Here is a 12,761-nt window from a genome sequence, read left to right as displayed (position 1 = left end):
CTGGAGTGCCTTTCCCCTGGAGATTCTGGGACTGAAATTAAGATCTGCATGACAAGCACGTGCTCTATTACTGAATTATGGGTCCTTTATAGTGCATTAATCAGGAAATGATATGTATACCAAAACACAAAGAGGCAATATTATCCATCCATACTTCGAGCATAAGCGGATAAGAGAAAAATCAACTCATTTGAAATGTGGTGTCAGAGAAGAGCTTTGCGCGTACCATGGACTGTGAAAAGGACAAATAATTGGGTGTCAGAACAAATTAAACCAGAAGTGTCACTAGAAGCTAACATGATGAAACTGAGGTTATCATACTTTGGACACATCATGAGAAGACATGATTCACTAGAAAAGACAATAATGCTGGGAATAACAGAAGGGAGTAGAAAAAGAGGAAGACCAAACAAGAGATGGATTGATTCCATAAAGGAAGCCATAGACCTGAACTTATAAGATCTGAACAGGGTGGTTCATGACAGATGCTCTTGGAGGTCGCTGATTCATAGGGTCGCCATAAGTTGTAATCGACTTGGAGGTACATAACAACAACTTTGCGAATTGGTGTGGGGATCCGGTCCAATATATTAGTAGTTGTAACAGAAGAAATAAATTCCCACCAGACTACGTAAAAATTCTCCAGGTCCTCTGTCCCTGTAGAAACTCTTACATCAGCCTTTGCCAACTAGTGGGCCACCAGATGTTGCTGGACCACAACTCCCATCAGCCTCAGCCAGCATTGCCAATGGTCAGGAAAGATGGGAATTGTGGTCCAACAACATCTGGTGGCCCACTTGTTGGGAAAGGCTGTCTTACATCATGAGTATTTTCCCCCCCAAAAATAGTTAGGTTCCATGGATTCCTATACCAAAACTGCAAGCTCAAATCTTGTGCAGTTTTTCATTTCTGCACTATAGAAAGCCTTGCAGCTGTTAACATCCATGTCAAAAGTTTTTCAAACCAAGATTCTCCATCATTCTGTCCCAAAGATTTAGCTACTTTTCTCAATTTTGTGATGCAGTTCTCCAGCCAAAATATGTGTACAAAAATACATATTAGGGGAAAGCATGCATACAAATGCATGTATTGGTGACTGTAACATACAAAAATGCATTATATTGGGGGAAATTGCTTGCAAAAAGGAGAAATGGGCATGAATATACTGAAATATTTTTGGGGAGGACATTTTATTTTGAACAATTGCAAACTGATGAGGAAATGTGGTGAACTGCAGAAAAGATTGGAAAAATGAGAAACAGAGAAGCCCGAAACAGACAGATTCATCCATTCCTACATGCACATTGGTAGTGACAGTCAGTTTGGTCCTAATCAGGGTGTATTTTGCCATGGGCAGTTTCCCATCCTGTGCTTTTCTGGCAGAATAAATGCTCATGCTCCCCCTCTCATGAAGACGTTCACTTTCTTTCTGTTTCCATCAGGGCTGGCCCCAGACATGCTGGGACCCTTTGGTACAAGCCTGCCCCGGGCCCTGGTGCTCCCTTTCTGTGATTCGCCCCTTAGGGATTCAGCCCCATAGGGAAACCTTGGCCGCCATCTTGGTTAAGGGCAGTGGTGCTCGTGCAACTGCACAACAGTCAAGAAAGGTAGGTTGAGCAAGGGAATGGCGGGGGCTCTAGAGCTCTCGCCATGTGATCTGCAGCAGCAATCCTGCCGCGAATCGCAGAAGGGGAGCGCTGGGGCCCCTCATGGCCCCTCACCCAGGGCCCCACCTGGCCACCCTTTGGAACCAGCCCTGATCTCCAGGTAGAAAAAACGTTATTTGTGAAGTGGCCCTTGTTTTCATACACATGGGGACAACTGTAGGAACGCATCAGCTGCAGGCATGGACTTGCAGGATTTAATACTGATCTATATCTTGAAAAGTTCCTGTGTATGCTCAATTTCTGGCTGTGCTTGCATCTAAACCAGGAATGCTCCAGCACCTGTGGTGCTCCAGCTGTTCTTGGTCTCTGACTCCTATTAGCCCCAGCCCTTATGGCCAATGGTCAGGGATAATGGGAGTTGTAGTCCAGCAAAAAAAAAAAAAAGACCTGGAGGGCCATGGGTTCCCCATCCTGATATACGCTTTCTAATTTTCCTGGCACCCTCTCGTGGCTGTGCTTACTGCTCTGTTCTTCCACTTTAGTAATTATTTTCGCCAGCACAACTCCCCTCCCCTGCCATGTCTGATCAACAGCACTCCTGAGATGTAAATGCTGGGGAGGGTGGGTTTGGTCTTCCCCACTCTTTCTCTTCTGGCCATGGCACGCTCTTGTACCCACTCTGCAAACCTCTCTGTCTCTCTTCCAGGTGGGATGCCGGCAGGGGGCTCAATATGGGAATCCAGAAGGATGGTATGGCTGAGTGCATGGTGTCTCCCTCCGCACACTTACAGCATGCACCTCTGGGGCTGCTTCCAAACTGCCAACCCTTCACCAACCCACTACCATCCCTTCAAGAAATGCCACAAAATCCACTGGGTCTTTTTGCGCTCCCTCCAGCTGAACCACAGCCCATGAGGCTCTGGGCACAGCTCATCTCCTCCCATCAGGGAACCCCTTAGAACCCTTTCAGCTCCTCAGCCTCTCCAACCCATCTGTTTTTTAGACTGCACCTTGGTTTCCCCCTTACTCACTCACCGTCTTTGTCTCTGTGCTTGTGCTGCAGGCCAGATTGATGTTTCTGAGATCCAGCAAACCTTCCATAGCTTGGGTGTTTACATCTCCCTGCAGCAAGCAGAGAAAATTTTGCACAGGTGAGTCTGTGACTATCCTTGCTTTGCATTTACACCCACCTAGCCTCCCCATCTATGGTGTTCTACTTAACTGGGTTGGGGTGAAACTCCATCATATTGCACTGGCTGCATTCCTCTTGATGGGTAGGGGGCTTGAGAATAGGGTGGGGGAGTAAGGCTCAGGACCAAGGCTCCTGGTTTCTTATCTCTTTGCTGACACCAGGCCTCTTGGACAGGCACCAGGGACCAAATGTCCCCAAAGGGCCTATCATTGACACCTGCCCTGGGTCCCCTTTAATGTTTTCCTGATACTGCAATCAGTCCCAAACAGCTGGGTCTGAGAGCTGTTATTTTAATTTTCCACAGTGCCTCTGGCATAGCAAAACTCTGGGGCATTGTGAGAAACTAAAATGCTGGCACTCTGTCATGCTGGGAGTTGTGCTGTCACCAGTTAAGCCCCCCAGGATTCATCCACATAGAGGGGGTTCCGCAGAGGATACTTTGCCAAGGGCGGGGCCGACGTATCCATTAGGCACAGTGCCTAGGGCCCACAATACTTTTAGGGGCCCACAAAAATGTTTTAATTTCTTTTAAAATCAGAAGAAAAAAATGAACTTTTAGGGTTGAAGAAAATCTTTTTTTTTTTCATATCAGAAAAAAATGAAATTTTTAGGGCTCACGAAAATCTATTAAATTTTGCCTAAAACAGAAAAAAAAAATGTTGAAGTATTTAAAGTTATACCAAAAATAATTTTTAATATTGATATTATTATGGTGGGAGGGGTCCACGAAGGCAAAAGTGCCTCGGGCCCACGAAAGTCATAATGCGGCCCTGCAAGGGCCTCCTCAAATCTGGAATCAACCCAGCTGGAGCTGGCAGAGAATTGGGAGATGGGCATCAGGTTTGAGCTTCTTCTACCCCCACCACACAGTGATGCCATCTGGCCAGGACTTTGGGGTGGACATCCAGGGTCCCACTCACCAGAATGTGCAAGAGGGGCTCCAAATAGAGCAGGGCTGGCTGATCACAAGTGAAGAAATAATACACATTGCCATCTAAAGAAGGGAACCCCCGTAAGAGTCTAAAATTACCTAACAGCCCCAATGCAAAAATTATTTCATTTCATTTATGAATTGCATCCTATGAAGCATCTCAAAGCAGTTTCACAATTAGCAGCCTCTGCTTCAGTTGCTCCTGGTTGCATTCCCCTCTGCACTGAGGTATCTGTCTTCCTGAGGAGCAGTGTGATAAATCAGGCCATGATGCTTTTTACCCTAGCCCACATTGGCTTCCCCAAACTCACTCCACTATGCATGTGTGTATTGCAGCATAGACAAGGATGGCACCATGACCATTGACTGGCATGAATGGCGGGACCACTTCATCCTCAACCCACTCGAGAACATGGAAGAGATTGTACACTACTGGAAACACTCAACGGTAAGCCGGTTTCCTAGTCCTGGCCAGGCCTGGGGTTGTTCTCTCTCCCACTCCCAATTCCCTGCTTCTGGAAGTGGCAAGAATGGGATTATATGAATGGAGATGGCAAGAATGGATGTATATGGACGGTATTTAGGCAGAATCTCATTTTACTGAGTGATAGGCCTTGCAGACTACTAAAATATAAACGTACAGATGCATCCCTCTGGTAGAGAATATTCATATTTTCCACATAGAGACTATGCTGTTTTTTGAATGGATTTTCCCATCAGACCAATAAACAAAGCACAAAACATAAAATACAAAACCACAGCCTCAATGGAACCAGGAAACCTTCTCATAAGAGGATAATTATGTTCTCTAACTCGTAGCCAGGAGTATTGGGAATTCAGGTTCAAAGTTCTCTGGAAGAAAAAGACAGCATGAGAGCAGAGGGGACTGGAATCAGGACTTGTAGGGTAATACTACAGACATTCAGTGACGGATCTCCTTTGCTCCTAGCAGATAGTGAAGTAGTGCTCAGGACCGGGATCCAGGTCAAGACTCCTAGCTTAGTTTCTATAACAGTTCTGATAGGGGAACGGGCTCTCAAGGTTATTGCTGCCAAGTCCCTACATCCTCTGTCATTTTCCAAAGAGATATCGGGACTCAGAACCACCTGGGGCAGCATGTTATGGGAATGGTCTAGCGCACTCTTCTACAATCTTGGGTCTCCAGATGTTAATGGACTACAACTCCCATCATTTCTGACCATTGACCATGCTGTCTGGGGATGATGGAAGTTGTAGTCCAATAACATCTGGTGACCCAAACTTTTGTTAAGCCAGAGATGGGGAAGCTATGGCCCTCCAGATGATGTTGTACTCAACTTTTAACATTCCTGATCATTGGCCATGCCTGCTGGCACTGATGGGAGTAAGAGTCCAACAAAATCTGTAAGGCCACAGGTTCCTCACCCAAGTTAAGAGATTACTCTCCCTCCCTGGGCTTTTGTACAGCTTGGTGCTTGCTTTATGGGCACTGACGGTCAACTGATGTTGCCAAAGCCTAGAGTATCCCTCTTATAGGATAGGTGCCAGTGTGCATTCTTCCTAGGAATGTGAGTGTGTTGCAGCAGAGGGAGGAAAAGCCATTCTGAGTGTAATTGTTGATGGAGGCAGAAGCCTGTGGGGGTTGCAGCTGGCTGGCTGGAAGGGAGGAGGCTCAAGGGTGATGCTGTTTGCCATTGGGCAACTGATGATGCCTTAAACCTTAAAGCAGTGGTTCCCAACCTTTATGAGTATGGGACCCCCTTTATAAGCTCAAAAAAATTAGTGACCTGCCCCCCTGCTAATTGTAATTATAGCGTCTGTTAATAGGAAAAAATGGTGCGTGACAAAATCACATCTCCAAATATCCCTTTCCATAAAAAGCTCCCTGCAGACAGGGAGGTGTTGCTTTCTTTTCTTAATGCAAAGGTCCAATCAAACTGGGACACCCCCCCCTGAAAGTCTGAAGATGTACAGTCCCATGTCCCAACACCAGTGGGTTACAGTGTTGGGTTAAGGTCCAGATTCAAATCCCCACCCAGCCATGAAGCCCACTGGGTGACCTTGGGCCAGGCACAATCTCTCAGCCTGACCTGCCTCACAGGGTTGGTGTAAGGATAAAATGGAAGGGGGGGAACCATATGACCACCTTGAACAACTTGGAAGAAACGTAGGATATAAATGCAATAATAATTAAATAAATAAATGCATTTCAGCTGCAGTATGTGGGCCCCAACCTCAGTCAACCTACTGAGCTTTTTTAAAATCATCATCAAGAAGCAATAATATGGAGGTGGTGGGGATGCTAGATTGTGAACACAAAAGGGTAGATAGGTTGAGGAGGGGGGTCAGTGCTTTTAAGCCTTGGGATGATCATCAGAACTGATGACTTGGTTAGCATGCGCTTGGGGAATGAGGGTGCAGCAGAAGACAGATCAGCACATGCACACACAGAAACACACCTGCCCCTCCTACAAGCATTTGTAGGTGTGCATGCATTTGGGCATGTGGGAGGGAAGAAACCCTCAGCTGCTGCAGCATCTTGGAGAGAGAGGTTTGGGGAATGAAATATAGGTATAAGAAAGGGGGGGAACACCAGAGCTTAGAAGATTACTTTTTAAAAGTAATAAATTACAGTTACAATTACATGGCCCAAAAGTAGTAATTACCGTTACAATTACAACTGCTCTGAAGTAACTGATTACTTTTTATCAAAAGTAATCACTACAATTACATTTCAGTTACTTTTTTAAAAAAGCACCTACAAGGTGCTAGCCTTGGCTGCTGCACATCTTTGTTGTTATGTGCCTCCAAGTCGACTACGACTTATGGCCACCCTATGAATCAGTGACCTCCAAGAGCATCTGTCATGAACCACCCTGTTCAGATCTTGTAAGTTCAGGTCTGTGGCTTCCTTTATGGAATCAATCTGTCTCTTGTTTGGCCGTCCTCTTTTTCTACTCCCAGCATTATCCCTTCTTTTTCTACTCCCAGCATTATTATCTTTTCCAATGAATCATGTCTTCTCATGATGTGTCCCAAGTATGATAACCTCAGGTTCATCATTTTAACTTCTAGTGATAGTTCTGGTTTAATTTGTTCCAAAACCCAATTATTTGTCTTTTTCGCAGTCCATGGTATGCGCAAAGCTCTTCTCCAACACCGCATTTCAAATGAGTTGATTTTTCTCTTACCCGCTTTTTTCACTGTCCAACTTTCACATCCATACATAGAGATCGGGTATACCATGGTCTGAATGATCCTGACTTTAGTGTTCAGTGATACATCTTTGCATTTGAGGACCTTTTCTAGTTCTCTCACAGCTGCCCTCCCCAGTCCTAGCCTTCTTCTGGTTTCTTAACTATTGTTGTAGATCTTGAGCATTACTTTACTTGCATGGGATATTAAGGCAATAGTTCGATAATTACTGCATTCCCTGGGATCCCCTTTCTTTGGAATTGGGATGTATATGGAACGCTTCCAGTCTGTGGGCCATTGTTTAGTTCTCCATATTTGTTGACAAATTTTTCTCAAAATTTGGACAGATTCAGTATCAGTAGCTTGTAGCAAATCTGTTGGTATGCCATCTATTCCTGGCAATTTGTTTCTTCCAAGTATTTTAAGAGCAGCTTTCACCGTGCATTCTAAAATTTCTGGTTCTTCATCATACGGTTCCTCCGTGAATGAATCTGTCATCCTTGCATCTCTTTTATAGAGTTCTTCAGTGTATTGCTTCCATCTTCCTTTTATTTCATCTCAGTCAGTCAGTGTGTTCCCCTGTTGATTATTCAACATCCCTACTCTTGGTTTAAATTTCCCTGTCATTTCTCTGATCTTTTGGAACAGGGCTCTTGTTCTACCCTTTTTGTTGTCCTCTTCTATTTCTATACAGTAACTATTATAATAGTTCACTTTGTCCCTACGTACTAGTCGCTGTATTGTTGCATTTAAGGTTCTGACTGTGTTTCTATCTCCTTTTGCTTTTGCTTTCCTTCTCTCTTTAACCGTTTGAAGAGTTTCTTCAGTCATCCATTGAGGTCTTTCTCTCTTTTTAGCTAGAGGTATTGTCTTTTTGCATTCTTCCCTGATAACGTCTCTGACTTCATTCCATAGTTCTTCTGGTTCTCTGTCAACTAAGTTGAAAGCCTCAAACCTGTTCCTTATTTGATCTTTATATGCTTCTGGGATGTTATTTAAATTGTGTTTTGGCATTATGATTGCTTTGTTGGTCTACTTTAGCTTTACTCTGATTTTCGATATGATCAGTTCATGATCTGTACCACAGTCTGCTCCTGGTCTTGTTTTCGCAGAAAGTATGGAACTTCTCCATCTTCTGCTACCAATTATATAATCAATTTGATTCCTATATTGACCATTTGGTGATGTCCATGTGTACAATCGTCTTTTCGGTTGCTCAAAAAATGTGTTTGCAAGAAACAAATTATTGGCTTCACAGAATTCAATAAGTCTTTCTCCTGCTTCATTTCTGTCTCCTAGACCCCATTTCCCCACAATTCCTAATTCTTCTCTGTTCCCTACTTTTGCATTCCAATCCCCCATGATTATCAGCACATCTTGTTTTGGTGTGTGATCAATTTCTTCCTGTACTTCTGCGTAAAATCTCTCCAATTCCTCTTCTTCCGCGTTTGACTTCGGAGCATAGACTTGGGTGATGGTTATGTTAATTGGTTTCCCATTTAATCTCATTGATATAACTCGCTCAGACCTTGCATTGTAGCTCCTAACTGCTTTTGCTGCATCACTTCTCACTGTTAAAGCAACCCCATTTCTTCTTAATTTCTCATTTCCTGCTACGAAGGCCCTCCTCCGGGTCCCGACTCATAGGGAGGCCCGGAGGGCAGTGGCAAGATCAAGGGCCTTCTCAGTGGTGGCCCCCAAACTATGGAATAGTCTCCCCGAGGAGGTTCGCCTGGCGCCGACACTATCATCCTTTCAGCGCCAGGTTAAAACCTTTCTCTACTCCGAGGCATTTTAATTTTTTGTTAATGATTGTAATGTTTGTAATTTGATTTTAGCTTTTGCTGTTTTTAGATTGTGAAATTTGATTTTAGACTGATGTTTTGTATTATATTGTATTTTATTGTATCTATGTTCACCGCCCAGAGAGCTATTGCCAGTCGGGCGGTATATAAGTTTTAAAAATAAAAATAAATAAATAAATAAATAAATAAAATATTTTGTAGTTGCCTGATTGAAAATGTCTCATTCCTGTCCATTTTAGTTCGCTCACACTAAGTATTGTAATGTTGATACGCTCCATTTCTTGCTTGACAATTTCTAACTTTCCCTGGTTCACGCTTCTCACATTCCATGTTCCTATTGTGTGTGTCATAAACCTCCGGACTCTTCTTTCGCATCTGTGTGCATCAGCCTCTGGGCTTCCTTTCGGCTTTGACCCAGCTGCGTCATTAGTCACAGCGCTACTCGTACTTGTCCTTTGTTCTTCCCCAGTAGCTCGGTGAGTGCCTTCTGACCTGGGGGTCTCATCTTCCAGCACTGTCTCGTGTTGCATTTTGGATACTCTGTTCATAGGGTTTTTGTGGTAAGAGATATTCAGAGGTGGTTTACCATTGCCTTCCTCTGAGTTTGGATGCATCTTAGTCTGGTGTTTCAGCTTTGACCATTCTGTCTTGGGTGCCCCTGCTAGGAGTCTAGCCTCTTGGTCTAGACTCCTGATGGCATTTCTCTTAACTTCTTCAGCACTCTCAAACCCCATCACCACGTTAAGGTGTGCATCTAAGAGGTGGGCTGCACATCTAAGTAGCCTAAAACAACATTAAAAATAAACACACACATACAGAGGTAGTAGAATAATTCTTTTTTCCATAAGATAACAATGGTGGTCTCTCTGCTGGTAAGGGACTGGCGAAGGAGCGTACAGGCCAGTCCGGCCAGTCACGTGGAGGTGGTGGCAGCGGTGAAGGGCGGAAGGACCCAGCAGGGAGAGGATGGGTGCGCCTCAGTAGCCCCCAGGCTGGCGGCATGGGCTCCGAGGTCAGGGCACCACCCCTGCTGCAGCAAGCCCTGGCGCTGGACGGTGGTGCTGCTGGCTGCTCCTGCGGCCAGTAGGGCGCGGGTGTGTGGCAGGTGCTGGTGGGCTTCTTCGCCCTCTCGCTGGCAGTGCACCTTCTCATGCTGGGCTGCTACCTTGAGCTGCGCTCCGAGCTCTGCCACGAACACCTGGCCGCAGCACCACAGCAGCACCACAGCCCAGGAGGTAGCGGTGGCGGCGGCAGCTCTTCCTCCTTCTCCTCGGGGTGCTCCGCCTGCCCTGTCGCAGCGTTTCGCCAAGGAGCCTGGCACCAGCGGCAGCCACTGCCATCACCAACAGAAATCCCTGACTTTGATCTTGAACAGTTTCGTGACCTTGTTTCTGGATTGTATTTGGACCTCAACCTGTGCTTGACCTTGACTTGTTTGGAACCAGCAACCCAACCTACGTTAGTGAGTACTTTGCATGGAATAACTCTTCAGCAATAAGCCCTCCTTGAAAAAAGAAGAAAAGAGAGAGGTAAATTTGCTTTCCGTTCCTGATTGCGAAGGACAGAGGAAAATCCCATCCTTTATCCCAAAACAGAGAGCTACCTTGGATTCATCTTTCCATCATAACAATGAGTATGCCGAAGAGGAAATCCTTTGCATGCACGACAATATGACAATCATTCCAAATGACTGCTGCTTATGGGCAGCATTGCACTCTGTTGATCTGTTGAAAGGCAAGCCAATTTCATCTTATTGTCTCTGGTGGCTTCTTATGATGTGATCAATATTTCCTCTGCTAAATCTTTATACCTGTTGTAGTTGTTATACTGTTCTGTACACCACTTAGAGGACTTTGGGGCCCAGATAGTTTTTTCATCTATCCTTCCAGTACTTTGAAGAGGAGTAGAAAGGGAAAGAAAAATACTCTGTGTGAATGAATGGCTACGAAGGTGGTGCCGACGTCAGAGATTTGGATTTGGGGACCACAGGCTATGGTTCCTGGAAGATGGATAGCTCGCAAATGATGGGTTGCATCTCACAAGGACTGGGAAGAATGTGTTTGGCCATAGTATGGAGAAGTTCATCAGGAGGACTTTAAACTAAATCATAAGGGGGAAGGAGACGTAAACTTGGTGGTAATGACTATTGAATGCTTGTGCACAGTAATGGGAACAGAGAGATCGGCTGTAATAGGGACCAGTAATAGTCCTCAGAAAAATGTAGTAAGAAAGCCAAGCCATAAATCACATGGTCTTCGATGTCTGTATACTAATGCGCAGAGCATGGGAAACAAACATGACGAACTTGAACTCTTAATACAGGAGGGTAATTACGACTTGATAGGTATAACTGAAACTTGCTGGGATGACTCCCATGACTGGAATACAGCAATTGAAGGATATAACTTGTTCAAAAAGAACAGAAGGAATAAAAAGGGAGGTGGAGTTGCACTATATGGTAAAAATAGATATCCCTGCACAGAAATACAGGAAGATGAGCTTGGTAGTTCCACCAAGAGTATCTGGATTAAAATTAATGGGGCAGGTAATAAAAGGAATGTGGTGCTTGGAGTCTATTACTGACCACCCAATCAAGGAGAAGACGAGAATGTAACTTTTGAAAAGCAAATTGCCAATGTTTCAAGGAGGCATGATGTAGTAGTAATGGGGGATTTCTATTATCCCGATATCTGTTGGGAGACAAATGCTGCCAAACACGGCCCTTCCAAGAAATTTTTGAGTTGTGTTGGAGATAACGTTCTCCAACAGAAAGTGGAGGAAGCAACCAGAGGATCAGCTATCCTGGGCTTGATTCTAACCAATAGAGATGATTTGGTGGATGACGTGGCAATTACGGGAACTCTGGGGGGAAGTGACCACACCATACCTGAATTCTTGATTTTAACAGAAGCAAAAGCTGAGAGAAGCCAAACGTGCACCCTGGACTTCAGGAAAGCTGATTTTAATAAACTCAGAACAATTGTAAGTACGGTTCCATGGCAAGTCATCCTAAGGAGAAAAGCAGTCCAAGATGGGTGGGAGTTTCTAAAAAAAGAAATTCTAAAAGCAGAATGGCAAACAATTCCAACAAGGAAAAAAGGGGGGAAACAACAGAAGAAGCCAATGTGGCTTCACAAAAAGCTTAGAGATGACCTGAAAACAAAAAAGGACACATACTGAAGTGGAAAGAGGCCAGGCCACAAAGGAAGAGTACAGGCAGGTATCACGGAATTGCAGGTATGGCGTCAGGAAGGTTAAAGCAGAGAATGAGCTGATGAGAAAAGAAATGGTGGCACAGCTACTCAGTGAGGATGGCAAAATGATAACAGATGACAAAGAAAAGGCAGAAGTGCTCAATTCCTACTTTGGCTCAGTCTTCTCCCAAAAAAGGGCCTATGACCCTCCCGGGAAACATGAAGTAGAAGGGGCAGGATTGGAGCTAGAGATTGATAGACAAATGGTCAGGGAATACCTAATCACTTTGAATGAGTTCAAATCGGCAGGGCCCGATAAACTACATCCTAGAGTACTGAAGGAACTGGCTGAAGAACTCTCAGAATCGCTGCTATTCTCTTTACAAAATCATGGAGGCCTGGTGAAGTGCCGGATGACTGGAGGAGAGCTAATGTCCCTATCTTCAAAAAGGGCAAAAAGGAGGAACCGGGGAACTACAGACCAGTCAGCCTAACCTCAATCCCTGGAAAAACTCTGGAGCAGATTATAAAGCAGTCAGTCTGTAAGCACCTTGAAAACAATGCAGTGATTACTATGAGCCAACATGGATTTATGAAGAACAAATCCTGCCAAACTAATCTTATCTCATTTTTTGATTGGGTAACCTCCCTTGTAGACTTTGGGAATGTTGTAGACATAATATAACTCGACTTCAGCAAAGCTTTTGACAAAGTACCCCATGATATTATGATTAGCAAGCTAGCTAAATGTGGGCTGGATGGATGAACTATCAGGTGGATCCACAGTTGGCTCCAGAATCGTACTCAAAGAGTGCTTATCAATGGTTCCTTCTCAAACTGGGTGGAAGTAACGAGTGG

The 12,761-nt window shown here is 44.6% G+C and overlaps 1 protein-coding gene across 2 annotated transcripts in view; it reads left to right on the top strand.

Annotated features, from left to right (window-relative positions):
- The window catches only part of LOC133379174 (mitochondrial adenyl nucleotide antiporter SLC25A23-like), a 101,712-nt gene that overhangs the window by 60,205 nt on the left and 28,746 nt on the right, over positions 1-12,761 (top strand). For both annotated transcript variants that reach the window (XM_061613902.1, XM_061613901.1), the window contains exons 3-4: positions 2,671-2,758; positions 4,067-4,178. In XM_061613902.1, coding sequence (XP_061469886.1) covers positions 2,671-2,758; positions 4,067-4,178 — 200 coding nt within the window. The remainder of the gene's footprint in view (positions 1-2,670; positions 2,759-4,066; positions 4,179-12,761) is intronic.

Source organism: Rhineura floridana, chromosome 3, assembly GCF_030035675.1.
Source record: "Rhineura floridana isolate rRhiFlo1 chromosome 3, rRhiFlo1.hap2, whole genome shotgun sequence".
Taxonomy (NCBI): domain Eukaryota; kingdom Metazoa; phylum Chordata; class Lepidosauria; order Squamata; family Rhineuridae; genus Rhineura; species Rhineura floridana.
The sequence above is the reverse complement of the archived record's forward strand: the minus strand, read 5'-3'. Positions and strand labels throughout refer to the sequence as shown.